The sequence below is a fragment of the Rhinolophus sinicus genome, chromosome 14 (genome assembly GCF_057876585.1).
Source record: "Rhinolophus sinicus isolate RSI-liver-muscle chromosome 14, RSI-T2T, whole genome shotgun sequence".
NCBI lineage: Eukaryota > Metazoa > Chordata > Mammalia > Chiroptera > Rhinolophidae > Rhinolophus > Rhinolophus sinicus.
The window spans coordinates 22,258,316-22,275,280 of NC_142514.1; the positions used below are offsets into that span (position 1 = coordinate 22,258,316).

At 37.5% G+C, this 16,965-nt stretch overlaps 1 protein-coding gene across 6 annotated transcripts; it reads right to left on the reverse strand.

Annotated features, from left to right (window-relative positions):
• Positions 1–2,204: 2,204 nt before the first annotated feature.
• Positions 2,205–16,823, reverse strand: TSLIG1 (tRNA splicing ligase complex subunit 1). 6 transcript variants are annotated; one of them, XM_088790923.1, is made up of 7 exons: positions 16,310–16,823; positions 8,946–8,970; positions 8,551–8,672; positions 8,266–8,348; positions 7,102–7,154; positions 5,768–5,804; positions 2,205–3,830 (listed from the first exon to the last, which is right to left on the reverse strand). In XM_088790923.1, the coding sequence occupies exons 1-7, from the start codon at positions 16,404–16,406 to the stop codon at positions 3,744–3,746; spliced, it is 504 nt and encodes a 167-aa protein (XP_088647049.1). In that variant the 5' UTR covers positions 16,407–16,823; the 3' UTR covers positions 2,205–3,743. The 6 variants fall into 6 exon arrangements, with proteins under 6 accessions (XP_088647049.1, XP_088647050.1, XP_088647053.1 ...); XM_088790924.1 differs by having other exon boundaries at positions 8,946–9,057; positions 16,310–16,435; XM_088790927.1 differs by having other exon boundaries at positions 16,306–16,426.
• Positions 16,824–16,965: the final 142 nt, after the last annotated feature.

Consider the following 16,965-nt stretch of genomic DNA (forward strand, 5'->3'; position numbering starts at 1 on the left):
TCCAAGAAAAACAATAATTTTGTGAAATTTCAAGATACTGTGTATGTCCTCTTAACTAAAGATTTTTTTAGGGACAAATAATATGAAAATTAAATTAGTGGGTAGTCTTAAAATAGCCCATTTTTACGTTGGGATGCATTTGTATTTTACTTGATTATGGGTGTTGCATTCTGGGAGTTTACACAGTACTTCAGACCAATAAAAGAACTGTATTAGGAATATGTCACTGAAATACTATATCCTGAAATTTTGAAAGCTTTAATGTTTTCTTTGCTTTTAAAAAAGAACCGGAACATTCCAAGCACTATGAAGCTTAATTGCTACATATTAGAATTCCATCAATGAACTCAATTAAATTATTTTTTATTCAAGTTAAAAGTCGCCCTAGAGAAATAGTACTTTGGACAAATTTGGAAACAAAAAGTTCTTAGCTTCTTCAACTACTGTCGTTAAAATTTTTTTTTGAAAATAACTTGAAACAACTTTTGAGTAAAGTACCATCCTCCTTCCCACAGTTAAAGTTGTTTGCAATTCAAACACAAGGATTCCTTTCAGCAGTATTGTATATCCACTCCTCTGCTTAGTCTCCTACCAAAAAAAAAAAAAATCCAATGATGAAGTGACACTTTAATTCAAAAAGGTTAAATATTGAAATAATATATACTCTGTTGATGTGTATTTGAGTTGACAAAACTTTTTTTTCCCCCTCTAGGAAAAACCACAGGGAATATTGCAGTGGCAAATGGTGTATATTAAGAATTACCAGGGACGCTCCAGTATTTTCGGGCCATATTTAAAAAATGAAAGCCCGTGTCGTTTTCTCCCTAACCAGCAGTGACTTTTATTTGTGCTCAGGCAGGTGACTCGCGTGGCTTTACAAGTGTATCTGATTATATTTTCAGGAAAGACTACACTGGCAGCTTAGACCCTTGGAGTGGCCCCCGACCTCCCAGACACCCGTAATGCTTGAGTCTGGGTGCCAGGGGTGGGGAGTGCAGGTTTGAATAGAAATTTTGGCTAGTGCATAGTGGGCACCCAATAAGCAGCCGACATTTGCCAAGGACCTACTAGATCCCAGAGCTCTGAGGTAGGTATTTGCGCAGTCCCTATTTAAAACAGGAGGAAACTGAGGATTGAATACTAACCCCAAAGCCACCTACACTCCGAGTGCCAAAGGGATTAGAGCGCTCGTGGATATTAGAAACCTCAATTAATACAGGAACGACTTGGAGTAGAGAAGCAGAAAGGAGTGGCTTTGTTTGCTCTTAATATTCAGAGACTAGCAGAATGGCACTGGCTACCAGGGCTGTCTCTAGCCTGACCATACCCCCTAACCAAGCACCGGACTTTTTAAAAATTAAGGAGAAAAGGGGACTATTAACATTTATGCTTGCTCCAATAATAATACTAGCCCTCATTTACTGAGCATTTACTGTGTGTCAGGCAGTGTCCTAACAGCTTTACGTGTATACATTTATCTCAACAACCCTGCGAGTACTGACACCGCCACTTAAAATGAAATTAAGGCACAAAGGTTAAGCAACATGCCCAAAGTAGACAATAAGTGGCAGAACCCGGACTTGAACCCCAGTGATCCGGCTCCAGTTTGTGCTATGAACCACTACTTCCCCCCAAATAATGTTAGCACAGTTGTGTTTAAATTCCACAGCTCCAAGTATAATTCCAAGGTGAATCCCTTTTTCTTCATTTATAAATAAGCTTCTTAACTATCCTAGAAAAGCTAGGGACACTTGTATACCAACTGTATTTTAATAAAAAATTAATTTTAAAAAAGTATATGGGGGGCCGGCCTGGTGGCTCAGGCAGTTGGAGCTCCATGCTCCTAACTCCGAAGGCTGCTGGTTAGATTCCCACGAGCCAGTGGGCTCTCAACCACAAGGTTGCCGGTTCCACTCCTCGAGTCCCGCAAGGGATGGTGGGCTGCTCCCCCTGCAACTAGCAATGGCAACTGAACCTGGAGCTGAGCTGTGCCCTCCACAGGTAAGACTGAAAGGACAACAACTTGAAGCTGAACGGCATCCTCCACAACTAAGACTGAAGGGACAACTTAACTTGGAAAAAAGTCCTGGAAATACATCCTGTTCCCCCTCCCCAATAAAATCTTAAAAAAAAAAAAAAAAAAAAAAAAGGATAAGAGATGGGCAAAAAAAAAAAGCCAACTAGACATATAAAGGATAACATACTCATTTTCCTTCTACCCAGTATCTTTATTTTGACTTATTTTAAAACAAACTTTTAAAAAAACAACAAACATAACTTGTATTGGATAATTACATCTGACTTGTTTTTACTGAACCCCATCATATAGCACTGATGGTAAGAGACATGGCCATGCTTTTTCTCCTAGTCAAGTTTATACCAGACTCGACTTAGTACATCCCAAGGGCCCCTCTTCATTCTGGATTTGGCTCTTCCATTGCCCTCATGTTATCCCCTGGTTCACTTTCACCACCCCAAGTAGCCCATGATGTACAAAGGAGTCCATGAAAAAAAGAGCCCATCTCAGCCTAGAAACTCATCCTAACAAAACGTAAATTGGTTCTTCATTTTTTGCTTGGAGGGCCACAATTCAAATTTACCAAATGTGCCTGAGATTAAAGGTGAAGAAGCACTACCCCAGTGATCCTGTTGCATATTCGTTTGAAGAGCTACTATTCAAACCACAGGCTCTTGGCCTATTCTTCATTACCCCTACTTCCTGTTAAATACTCAGAGAAAAATAATGCAGTGCTCAGAGAGAGCACTTCCAAAACTCACAATCTCTTTTTAGGTCAAGTTCAGCCCACTACAATGATATCTGGCACCACCCAGTGGCAATCTTGTACGTGTGAATAAATAGCAACTTAGCAAACTCTTGTATCACAAGAAAACACCTCACAAAAGAATAGAATAATGTTGCAAATCAAACCAAAGCGGTTTCATTTTTTTCAAAGTTGTCTACTTTGAAAAGTGCAGATCATTTTAAAGTTGTTTTCCTGGTCTCCAGTCTCCTTAGAAATGAAGAACTTAGGTAATTTTTAAAAATCAAATTAAAAATTCTCCTTCACTAACAGTATAAATATACTGGCTTTAATGTAAAATTACATGTTTAAAGAGCCCATTTGTAAGGGTACTGAATTTGTCTTATGGGAAAAAGGAAATTGCCAATACACCAGTCCTTTAAAAAAGTGAGATAGAAAACCAGGGTTCTTTCTAGAGGAGTCTTTCAATTGTTCAACTATAATTATTCCTACTAAGGACACCAACTGGAATACAGGATGACACTGTTCGACAACCTCTCTCAATATATATACAAAATATGTGTCTTAACCATTTTGGAGGAAAAGCAAAAACCTGATTGTAGGATTTCTCAAATTACAATTTTCCCCCCAAACTGTATTCAATAATAGCATGGAGGCTTCAGAGTCTCTCGGGCTGCTGCTAACATCAATGATTCCTTTTGGGATCAGGCTGGAGGGAAGGCATTCCATTGGGAAGGTGTGAGGCACCTGCTGCTACAGCAGCGAATAAACGAGGAGCCATACTTGCCACCTAAAGAATTCTTTAACGTTTGAATATTTCGTTAACACAGACCAAGGATGTGCCTTGATTTTCCGTTTCTAAAAGTCACACTTTAAGTTAAAAATTTGTTCTGCAAATCTCCATATATCGTCAGATTGTAGAATTTATATCATGGTATCTTCTCAAAAGGAAGTTCTTCATAGGAGTCTTTTTTTGGTATTTTAAATGTCAATGATCACAAAAACTTCTGGATTCTCTTCACTATAGATCTGCATTGCTGAATATGTTATTGCTTTGACTTCAGTTCCCTAAAGTTAGGTTAGAGAAAAAAACAAATAGGAAAAAAAGGACACTGAAATCAGAATCATCAACTAGTAACTGGTTAAAGTCAACTTTTTAATATTATTCTGAAAAATTAAAACTCACATAAAACAACTACCAAATTAGTATAGTATATATTAATACTTATCCAGTAAAAACAACATGTGCACAGTAGAAAGAGTACTGAGCTAGAGTTAGGAGATGGAACTCTAATCTTGGCTTTGTTTCCACCTGAATATAAGCTGTCTAACCTCTCTGAGCATTAGCTTTTTCATTTATCAAATAGGTTGAATCAAAGAACACAAAGCTTTCCTACTGTTTGCTCAGGGCTCCTTCTCAAGGCTGATTTCTCCACTTCAATAATCTATCCCACACACAACCCCTTACCCACTTAAGGTCTTTGCTCTGGAATTATTCTCTCCCTTTCCAGCATGATAAAATTTCCCAAATCATTTCCATGTAGTGTACAATGGTGCCAAAAACCAGCTGGGCAAAGTAAGACAAAACAAAAACTTCCTTACTAGCCACATCCTCCTCTAGCTACTACTGTTCTATCCATATGTTCGCCTTTCTGCACTCTTCAAAAGAAGTGTCTCAACATACTGCCTCTCCTTTCCCACTTCTCATTCCCTCTTGGACCAGCTCAAATTATTCCACACATCATTCCACTGGTTAGCAGATCCACGGTCCATTCTCAGTCCTTACCTTCCTCAACCTCTGAGCAGCCTCAAGAGCGTTACTACTCAGCTTCTTGGGCACCCCTCTGCTCTTGCCCCTCTCACTCAGCTCTCCTCCATCTTGTCCTTCTTGGCGACTTCTCTTCCAAACTTAGTGTCCCAGGGCTCAGTCCTCTGCCCTACTCTCTCTTATCTACCCTCCCTCATTGGTAATCTTATCCATTTCCATGGCTATAAATATCATCTATTCAGTGATGACTCCCAAATTTATATTCACAGATACATCTATCTCCTGAACAAGTCACCCTATAGACAAATGCCTATTATCTGACATCTCCATTTGTTTACAATTTACATGCCCCCTCTACTGGTTTCTCTTTGTTTTATGTTTCTCCTTTCTGAGGGTCCCTCACTAGGCTTTATTTCATTATATGGTGGTTGAAGAAATGATACTGCAGTTATTGGAAGCAACCAGGATTTCCCAGCCACCTCCAACTAATTTAAGTCTCCTTGATCTTTCACAGGGTTCAGCAAACTACAAATCCAATCTGCTGCCTGTTTTTGTACAGCCCCACCAACTAAGAATGGTTACATTTCTAAATGGTTGAAAAAAATAAACCAAAAGAATAATATTTCATGACAGTTGAAAATTACATGAAATTCAAATTTCAATGCCCATAAAGTTTTACTGGAACACAGCCACATCCATTCATTTATGTATTGTCTATGGCTTCTGTAGCGTTAACAGAAGAAGAGTTGAGTAGTGGCTCTTCCATCACTCTCTGCCACAAAGCTTAAAACATTATCTGATCTTTTATAGGAAAAATATGCCTAACCCTATTCCAACAGATTTGACTAATACAGAGAAAAGCCATACAGGTTGGCAAACAGACTCTAGAGACACACAGAGGGCAGAATTTAGAGAACATCTATTTCAAAACCTTCATTACAGAGGAAGAAATCAAAGCCCGCGAAGGCAAAGGGACTTAAGTTCCACAATAATCAGTAACAAACCTGACCCTAGAACCCAGGTGCTGACTCATCCACCAAATCAGTGTGTGAAATCACGTTTTAATGTAATATGTCCAGACAGGTCCGAGATGTCTGAGAAAACTTACCACTTTACACCAATTTATTAGAACCACTTTACACCAATTTATTAGAACTCATTGAAATTTACCGTCACATATACTGACTGTATGGTAAGGAAGTATAAAATGTTTTTAATGGCTGGATGAAAAACATACCTGAGGGTGCTTGGACAATGAGAATTCTTCTCCCCACCTTGAGAAGGAAAATAAAAACAAGATTAAGATTTACAGGATTTAATGTGTTCTCTCTTTACATATTTTAAAAATAAGACTTACAAATGCAGTTAAGATACTAGAAAGCCAAGAGATGGGAGGGAATAAACTACAAATTTCAGTTTGATTGCCAGCAAATACAGCTATTGCGGGACTTATGCAGCCATTTCAACAAGGTTGATAGTTGCTCTACAAAAAGTGCTCTAGTATAGTGTGCATAGGTAGACTGTCAATAAACACTATTTAATGAATATTGTTTCATAATAATAGAGTAGCATGTTAAAAATTTTCACTGTATTCAAGGCTATAGAACTAATTAAATAATATCTCGTATTGGAGAAAGCCTGTCTGAGTATACCACATAAAAGCAAAATACTAGATTCTGTAATATGGTCTGAACTTGGTTTGCATTTTATAACTTTTCAAAAAATGTCCATGTAGTGTATATAGAAGGCCCTAGAAAGGTACTCTCCTAGAACTTGGCCTAAGTATCCTCTCTCTCTTCAACACTAATGTGGCTGAAGTTCACAGTAGAAGAAGCAGTAGTAGTAGAAAGAACAAAGTTTTAAAATTCAGTTCAACCATTTATTAGCTATGTACCCTTGGACAAGCCTGTTTCCTTACCCATAAAAAAAAAAGAGGGAGGTAATAAAAGACCTCACTTTTCAAAAAGAAAAAAATAAAACTAATAAAAGTCAACATAAAATGGAAAAGATAAGCTTTATATAGAAATAACCTAAAAGATAGCATTGAGTGACTAAAGATACCATTGGGAAACACCGAGTCCAAGCAAAGTGACCTAACCAAGTGTTTACAAACTCTGGAAGGAAAATACAATTTATTAATAGATGGAACTGGTTTGAAAGGAGTCCAGGTATGAGGATCTATGAGACAGGATGAATCAGTGTTTCTCATTGCCAAGCTATGCTTTATGCAAGTATCTGTGCCATCTGGCAATTACATGTTTTTTGTACTAAAAAAGAAGTATATATATATATACATATATATACATATATATACATACACACACACACACACACACACACACATGAAATTGGGATTCAGGTTTAACAACTCAGATCAATTCTGACAAATTTCTGGTCCTCTAAAGCTGAGGTGAGCTCTCGCTCGTGGTGTCTCACAAAGCTTAACCTGCAAAGCCCTACTGGGATGCCAATGGTCCTCTGACTTTTCTGTCTTACTGCCTGCTAAGTTCAGTGAAGAGTATAACTTAACATCTTTCATGACTTGCTACTTAAAAGATCTTCGAAACTTACCCAATTGACCGTAATTTGAAATTTGTCTGATCGATACTAAGTACTTTCACTTCCTAAAGAGGAAAAAAAAAATTTTAATTAAAAAAAAATTACAGTCCATCTACTAGAACAGGTCTAGGTTATCACCTTTTCTAGATAATAGCATACAACTTTTATGCTGCAAAGAAAAAACTAAAACAGAACAAACTATTATTTCAATAATGGGGTTTTTTTATTACATATTCAAGGGAGGTATTCTTGAAAATGTACCATCTAAAAATATGAGTCAAAAGAATTTTCCTGTAAGATAGAAAAGGATGATATAAGATTTCAATTACTCTCAGCCTTTTTTTTTTTTAGCTTCATTGAGGTATAATTGACAGAACTCTCAGCCTATTTTTATGAAATATTGTAGGCACCGGGACTTTATAGGCCAAATGACCCAGTTGAAGAAAATGTAGTGGAGCTGGTAAGGGAGAGAATGGAGGAATTATGGAAGCAAGCAGGGCCATGTGTGCTAGATAACAACGGTGTTGGAGAGGTGTTCCCTTCTATAGGTTGATGGCAACAAGGAATCTCCATCTGTCTTTTCCTTTTTCACATTAAGGAAAACTAAAAGCACTAATTTTTTAACGTGGGCCAACATGGCAGAGCTACTAAATTTTAAAATATAGCTCAAATTCAGGAGACACAAAAAGTGTGGATGAGGGGCGGCTAGATGGCTCAGTTGGCTCATTGGGTTAGAGCGCAAGCTCTAAACAGGGTTGCCATTTCGATTCCCACATGTGCCAGTGAGCTGCACCCTCCACAACTACACTGAAGGATGACTTGGAGCTGATGGGCCCTGGAGAAACACACTGTTCCCCAATATTCCCAAATAAAAAAAACAAACAAAAAAAAAAAGTGTGGATGAAGACAGGTGCATTATTATCACACTATCCTGATTAGTGACAAGAATATAGTAAGAGATCTAAATACAAATGGCATATACTTAGGCAAACTCAGTTTAACCAAGAACATTAACCAAGAACAGCCTATGGGCATTATAATTCTGCAAATCAGTATCATCTTACATATCTGTATGGCTTGGTTTTGCATCACATGTTTTACTTTAAATCACTTGTTCTATTTTAAAATATGAACTAAGAACCCATTTGCTCAGTAAAAAAGAAAACCGGTGCTTACCCGGGGTATGAAGAATCCATCAGCACTGAACTTATAAAGCCACTCATTCAAAAAGTGAAACAGAAGAGACTGCAAGTCATCTCCTACACAGCATCAAAAAGAACCATAATAGTATGATGTTTAATAATCTCATCTCTAAAAACGTATTTGAATTTAAAAGAGCAATGCATTTCTTAGGCAGAACAGGCTCATAATCAATTTTGCTGTTCTTATTATGAAAATATACTGAAATTATGTAGAATATTGCACATTTGTATAACACTTTCTTGTGAATACATTGGTTACCTTGCGTTTCTACTTCTACTGTCTGGAGGGGCTCCACAGTCCCAGTATCTGTCATGTAACCAAACATGGCCATTGCACATTGTTCGAATGCTTCCTCCAGAGTGTCTCCCCATGCGTGTAACCTAAAGAAATACATTCATATCCTGTGTAATATAATACACTGCAAGAGAGAAAACCTGACAGCAAAGTCAAAATAAAATCAATATAATACATATAAAACCAAAGGCCTCAAATCAATTTAATGGCACTGAAACTAGGTGCTCTTAAACCATCATTTTCATGTTCTAAAGGAACCAAAATAGGAGAAAATTTTAAAGCAGGAACATCAAGATGAAAACATCAGCTTTCCTATTTAAGCACATGGTTTCAAAGACATAAACTCCAGCTATACTCACTGGACATCTGCTGTATGATCCAAATCTGAGGGAGGAAGAGAAAAACACTTGTAAGTAACTCGACTTGCTAATCACAAGGAAAGTATTGTAGTTCATTATGAAGAACATCAACCTTGAAGAGAGAGAAAATATGGGCAGATCACCATTTTTGACACAAAAATTACTTTGTTAAAGGTTGTTTTTATTTAAAATTTCTTCTAAGCATTTAGTTGTTATCCTGTTAATACATATTAAATAAATGGCTAAAGAACTAATAGTAACATAAGATTTATATTTAAAAGAATGACAATTCTGGAAAGGCAGCAGGGCTAGTCTTCTAGGAGACCTAAAAAGTGTCTAATACATCACAGTTTCTTAATAAACAAATGTCATTTCCTGATAGTAGTTACTTTTCCTTAAATTATCTTTTCTAAATATCCATTGTGTGAGTGATCGAAATTCTAGGAACTATATCATAATCCAAGATATAAAATTCCAGATTTCCCTGTCTCATCTTTTCATGAATAGCTAGCCAAACCCTAGATAAAACAGTTCTGGGTGTTTTTTTTTTTAAACAAGAGCCAAGTTTTTTATTTGTTGATTTCTTGCATTTGAAGTACTCTTCAATGATATCCTTGGCTGATAAAATAGTTTTAGAAACTAAACTGTTTAATACGCATTATGAGATTTTTCCTGTTAGTCTCCCAGGAACACCAATAACAACGGCTATTCTAGCAAGCTCACATTGGATCTGTCATCTTAACATTTCAGAGTCTATTCTTCCATCAACTCATGACTTCCATCAACTCTTCCCACTTAGGATCATAGAATATTTGGGCTAGAAGGAATTCATGGAGATCACTTAACAGAATTCCTTCACTTACAAGAAACCTGAAATCCAGAGAGAATGTGTGACTTGTTCAGGACTACACTGTTGGTTAGAGGCAAAGTTGGGACTAGAACTGAGATTTTCTGACTCCCAATTCAGTGCACTTTACACCATAACATATCATCTTGTGGTGGCACTCAAGGTTCAAACTCATTTCTAATTCACTCAAAAATATTACCAAAGATTTAATATGCTTTAGCTGCTAAGGGGCTCAATGACCAACAGAGATGACAAACAAGTGAAAAGAAAATGACAAGTATTAACCCTAGAGAAACGAAAGTATGTGTCCACAAAAATACATATAACAATCTTCACAGCAATTTTATTCCCCCAAATTAAAAACCCAAAGTCTGTCAAGAGAACAAGATAAACAAACTGAGGAATACAATGCAATACTATTCAGCAATAAAAAAGCATGAACTACTGATACTATATTAACATGAAACTCAAAAATGTTAAGTGAAAACTACAGAACTCTCAGCACTTACCTCCATCCAAACCCACTTGCACTAAGACCTGTCCGAACTTGAGCATGGCTTCTAGCAGCATAAGGCCATGTTCCTAGGATCACACACTCCGCCCCCACCGATTACAATGCCTGCCTGAGAAAGCTCTACCCTGACAGAATTTACTATTTGTTCCAGCCAACACCTGACCATAGGCCCTTGACCTCCCTTCCTTAGAGCATTTACTAAAAAGGGTTTCCGTTGTGAATATTTATCTCTTACAGCTCTGAAATGTCTTTCTCAAGGACTCAAAAGCCATTACATTGAAAAGTTATCAGGAAGGACTCAGTCTCTGTGGGAGGATAGAACCCTGTTAACTGCCAGCCAGCAGTAAACACTACTGGCCTAATTGCATTTACACTGACCAACTTTTGTAATTGTTCACTTCTCAGTCTCTACTGAATCCCCTCCCCCTCCCCATCAATTCCCTTTAAAATGCCCAGTCACCTCCGCACAAATCAGCATAGAGCTCAGCTGTCAGTAGTTATTGTTGGTAGTTACTGAATAAAATCAGTAGTTATTGAATAATATCCATTCACCTCTTTCATATTGAGTAAAGAAGCCAGACATAAAAGAATCTATGCTGCATGATTCCACTTATAGGAGACTCTAAACAGGCAAAACTAAGCTATGGTGATAGAAATCAGAACAGTGTTTGCTTCAGGTAAGAGCAGAGGGAACTCACTGGAAAAGAGCAAAAGAAAATTTCTAGGATGAGGGAAATGTTCTAGAGCTTGTTTGGAATGTTGGTTACACAGGTGTATGTTTATCAACTCATTGGACTTTACACATAAGATCTGAGCACTTTTACCATATGTAAATTGTACCTCAATTTAAAAAAAGTTTTAAAAGACAATGACAGACTGCTATGGGGCAGGGGTTCTCAAATTTTTTGGTCCCAAGAACTTTTTACTCTCCTAAAAATTACTAAGGACCCCAAAAAGCTTCTGTTTATATGAGTTGTATTTGGCAATATTAACCATACTAGAAATTTTAAGTACTTATTATTTCATTTAAAAATACCAATAAGCCCATTTTATTTGACATAAACTACATCTTTTATGAAATATAACTATAATTTAAAAAAATAGTGAGAAAAGTGGCACTGTTTAGAATTTTTGCAAATATTTAATGTCTGATTTTCAATGTGTTGCAGTATGTTGATTTAGGTGGAGTACATAAAATCCAACCTCACAGATATGCAGGAGTAAGAGAGGAGTGTTTTAATAGCTTTTCAGAAAACTGTATATAGTTTTCCTTGATGCTGCTCCACAACTAGAAACGTAGTAGTTTTTCACAATGGGAAATCTGAAGCTGTAACAATGAACTCACACTCTGTAACATTAAAATCCATTGCTCTATCTTGTGCTTAGAATGGATCTCATCCACGCCTGATTGTGTAACATCAATCACTGGGTGTTATTTGGAAAATATTAGTTTATTGAGTTATACAGATAATGTTGACACATTTAATGACATAGAATTTTTTTTAAACCATATTTGTTAATATCATGACCAATCCCACCAGAAAAGTCTGTAAGTACCAGGAAACTGTCAAGCTCATGACAGCAGACACAAGTTTTCCAAAATTCTAATTTCACTTGAAAGCTTGAATTTTACCATTGCCAACAAAGTGTTATTTTCCTTGATGTGACAGATCACTTTATTTTCAAAATATCTGCCAAATACTCAAGTCTGAATAACAATGGTATGTCTTTAATCATTCTTTCGAGAAAAATTGATGTTCTGTGGGAAAGTAGCTCACAACTCAATTACACAAGTTCTTTTCCTCAGTGTAATCATCAATACTTTGACATGGAGCAGAAACACTCTGTACCTACTTCCCATTTTGTTACAAAGAATATTTTAAAAGTCTGTACTCAATAGTCAAGATTTAATAAAATTAATAGTTCTTACCGATTCATGAAGAACATTTTTAAGTAAAAATGACTTTTTCTTTTTTAATTTCATGGTGGTAAAGAATACAACAGCTACCAGTACTGTTTGGTGCTAGTACCTCAATTTGTGCTAAGGAGCACGGTGTTTTACCAACCATTGCTTTTGCACCAGGAATATAAGTATCATCACAGTGAAAAGAGCACGTCTCGGTATTATTATGAAAGTGCTTTTACATCACAGATCCTCTGACAGCATCTAGGGAACCCCAGGTGTCTACAGACCACACTTTGAAAACTGCTTTGACAGGAGAGCGTAAGAGATAAAGGTAACCTAGACTAAGAGGTTCAGGTAAGAATTCCTAAAAGAAACAATACTTAACACTTTAAGTGCCAGGAGAATAAGGGTGATCTATATCTGTTTGCTCATTCTTTTATTCCCAATTTCTGCTCAGTGAATGATACACAACCAGTTCTCAAATATATTGCTGAATGAATAAATGAAATGACAACTGAGTCGGAAAGGAAAAACAGGCCAACAGGGTGTTTAAAACAAAAAAAGAAACAGGCCCAAGGTGAAATCCCTTGCCTCCAGGACAGCAAACCAAGGCTAATTTCAGCCTTACCCAGGAATGTGACCTCAAACCAATCAGTATGGAATTTCCTGATCAACACTAGTGAAGTAATCTGCCTGACAAGACTGTGCCACCTTTCCCACAAAGGTTCCCCCGCCTGAAACAAACCTTTCTTTTCTTTTCTTTTGCTAATAACTTTGTCATGCCAGTTTCTGCCTATAAAAAAAAAACTTCTATTTTGTACTTCTCACAGCTCCCTTCTATATTTGCTAGAAGGGATGCTGAAATGTTCTATAAAGCCAAGTAGGTCTTCAAATTTACTCAGTTGAATTTTGTTTTTTTAACAAGGGAAAACCTGTGGTAGAACTGGGGTGGTCAGCGACAAGAAATGAAGCTAGAAGAAAATACAGACTAATCTAACATTACATCGACAAAACGATTCTGTACAAAATGTTGGCAAGCAGAATCCAGTGACCAAGTAGGGTTTATTTCTGAAATGCAAAGATTCAGTTACTAGGAAATTGATTCATGTAATTTATGTAAGTATATGGTCATCTCCATAGATATAATCATGAAGCATAACATAAAAATATTAACAGGATTTTTGAGCAACGGTTTTCTCTGCACAATAAATAGTTAAATTATTGTTTATTTTTTATCTCTTTTTTTTTTTTTTTTTAAGATTTTATTGGGGAAGGGGAACAGGACTTTATTGGGGAACAGTGTGTACTTCAAGGCCTTTTTCCCAAGTCAAGTTGTTGTCCTTTTAGTCTTAGTTGTAGAGGGCGCAGCTCAGCTCCAGGTCCAGTTGCCAGTTGCTAGTTGGAGGGGGCACAGCCCACCATCCCTTGGGGGAGTCGAACCAGCAACCTTGTGATTGAGAGCCTGCGCTCCAACCAACTGAGCCATCCCGGAGGTCAGCAGCAGCTCAGCTCAAGGTGCCGTGTTCAATCTTAGTTGCAGGGGGCGGAGCCCACCATCCCTTGCAGGACTCGAACTGGCAACCTTGTGGTTGAGAGCCCACCGGCCCATGTGGGATCAAATGAGCAGCCTTCGGAGTTAGGAGCATGGAGCTCTAACCGCCTGAGCCACTGGGCCGGCCCTTTTATCTCATTCTTAACTGCTGCTTTTTGCTGAATGTTTTTGTGGTATAATAAATATACATATACAGAGAGTGCCAAAAAATGTATACACATTTTAAGAAAGGAAAAAACTGTATTAAAATGGTAATATTCAATATATACCAATAACAAAAGATGAATACAAGTCACATTTGACTTCTGCAATTATAAGAGGTGCTCAAAGTGGTTACCATCAGCGTCCAGACACTTCTGGTTATGGCCAACTACTGCTTGAGCAACACTGACCAAAGTAAATCCAACTAAAAACCTAAATATAGGTAGGGGAATTCTGTATATGATAAAGTTGTGGAATTTCAATCACAGGGGGAAAGAGATTGTTGAATAAATAATGTGAGAACATCTCTTAAGTCATCTGGAAAATAATTAAATCAGATACTTAATTTCTACCTTACCCTAATCCTGACGTATTCGAGATTTAAATGTTAAAAAGCAAACACACATAAATACTAGAAGCAAGAACATAAATACTAGAAGTAAGAACAATCTATAACCCAGGAGTATTTAAGATGCTTGCTTTCCTGAAACTGTTGTCAGTTTTGGTTCAAATAAACTTATAAAAAATTTTCTAAAAAAAAGGAACAATCTATAACTATCAACAAAAATATGAGTTATCACAAATATGAGCAAAAAAAGTTGAACACAAAAGGAATAGAAAATAATTCATTTACATAATGTACAAAAACAGGCAAAGCTAATTTACGATGTTAGAAGTCAGGCTAATGGAGAAGTAGAGTGGTGGTGATTAGAAAGGAACATGAGAGAGGCTTCTGGGATGCTGTAATATTCTGTTTATCTATCTGGTTACTATTTATACAGGTGTATTCAGTTTGTGAAAATTCACTTATGATATGAATTCTCTACGTATATTATACTTCAATACGTATATTATACTTCAATAAATAGAGAATTACTTTACAATCTCAGAGTGGGTAAGGCCTTCCTATGTATAACATCCCAGAAGTCATAAAAAGTGTTAACACATTTCACTACATAAGTTTCTGCATAGTAAAAAAGACTAACAACCCAATAGAAAAATGGGTTAAATATATGAATATACACATCCCAGAGGGGGAAATACAAATAGCTCCAAACTTACTAAAATACGTTCAACCTCACTTATAATAAGAAAAATGCAATTAGTATGACAAGATACTTGACAAACTGGAAAACACCAAAAAGTATGGTGAAACAGTAAATTGGTAAGTGTGAAGAAGCACACGCATACAGTGCTAGTGAGTGTATAAATTGGCACAACCTCAATGGAGAACAATTTGGCAATAACTTCGAAGTTAAAAATGCCCATATCCTTCACCAAAACAATGTTAACTTTTAGAAATTTCTTCTACAAATACATGTGCAAAACAAAGGATGTGCAAGTATATTCACTGCTGCATTATGTCTAATTGCAAAAGAATACAGATATCACAAATGTCCATCAACTGGGAATTGGTTAAATAAAGCAAGTGCTATAACATCTTTGCACGTACACGTAAGAAAATGGTAAAGATAACTGATCTAGTGAGGAAGACTAGGTGGCTTGGAATGAGGGTTGAAAGAAAAACTTACTTTTTACTGCATACCTGTTGTACATTTTGAATTTTGAATCATATATACGACCTATTAAAATAATTTTTTTTAAATTGTTTTTAAGTGAGAGAAAAATGAGTTAGGGAGATATGCGGGGTCCAGACAGTACAGAGAATAGTATGTTATGGTAAATAGTTGGTCTCTATACAGAGGACGATGGGAAATTAATGAAGATTTTTAAGCAGGGAAGTAAGTCCGATTTGTGTTCCCCAAACCACAGCGACCTTTAGGGATGAGAGCTTAACGTTTATATAGAACTTAAGAATGTGCACTATACTTTCAAATTTATTATCTCATTTCTTCCTCAGATGAAGGAAATAAAATGCAAAGAGAAGTTATACGATTTGCCTAAGTCACTAAGCTAATAAATAGCAAAACCTGGGTTTTTACTAACAGATCCAAGTAAAACACCAAATTAGAAGTCCCCCTACTTAGCTTCCGGAGTCTTCTAATCTAGCCACACGCTATCCCACTGTTGGAGATACACGGGGGTGACAATCACGCAAACGCTTGAAAACATGGTTATGTTCAGAATTAATATACTAGTAGAATCCCCACAAGACAAATGTGATTAGGCATATATAGAAAAAGTTCGAGACTATAAAACTGGGAGCCCAGGTTTCTCGAATCTCTGATGAGATGATTTTTCCTTCAGCATTCCCCAACAAGTACAAATGAAACTACAACACAAGGAGAAAAGGGATCATGCCTGAAGCACCCTATGCGAAAAAGTGGACAGCGAGGCCGGAAGTCCCTCTGGGAGAGATGAGAAAAGTGAGCCACCTACTCACACTCGTACTTCTGATTGACTGGAGGATACTTGGCCTTGGTCGCCTTCTGCTCCTCAGTCAAATTGTAATCTCTAACATCTTCCTCTTCCTGCGCCATGATTACAGCATTGGACACTCTACTTCCGCCCTTCAACAGCCGGACTTCGGCCCTGATTTACAACTTCCGTTCTAGACTCCACCCCTTGGCACGCACCCTTAAAGGACCAGGACTCCATTATCGCCAACGTACTTTATCCTCCAAGACTTTCGTGTTGGGCCTCGCCGCTTGGAGCACATTTTTAAAAAGCCGAGGCCCCATTTTCTACGCTTGCTTCATCAATGGTCTAAGAAGTAAGGAAACAAATAAATTGGAGAACCCGGGAGTAAAGAACACGTGAATTAGACAACTCTAGGTCTGAGTGATTGAGGCCTGTACTTGCCGCCTAAGTTGATAACTAGACCCGAAAGCATCCCAAGTTTCCCATCCGAGCACTTTTAAGGGGTCCCCTGAACAGCCTTTAAGAAAATGGCTGCCCGGAGGAGGGTGCGGACTAAGCTTCTCACGTGACCCTGGCGGGCGCACTCCCACCAACGCCGCGCGCGCGCTCAATCGAAGGAAGTCAGCTCCGGGCCGTGGGGGGCAGGAGCGGAGCGCGCGCCCCGGCCCCGCGGGTAGT

Coding starts and splice junctions, on each gene's coding strand:
- TSLIG1 (XM_088790923.1), bottom strand. CDS start 16,406: ATGGCGCAGGAAGAGGAAGATGTTAGAGATTACAATTTGACTGAGGAG. Junction 7,155..8,265: donor ATGGATTCTTCATACCCCGG/GTAAGCACCGGT, acceptor TTTCCTCTTTAG/GAAGTGAAAGTACTTAGTAT. Junction 3,831..5,767: donor CATTGTCCAAGCACCCTCAG/GTATGTTTTTCA, acceptor ACCTAACTTTAG/GGAACTGAAGTCAAAGCAAT.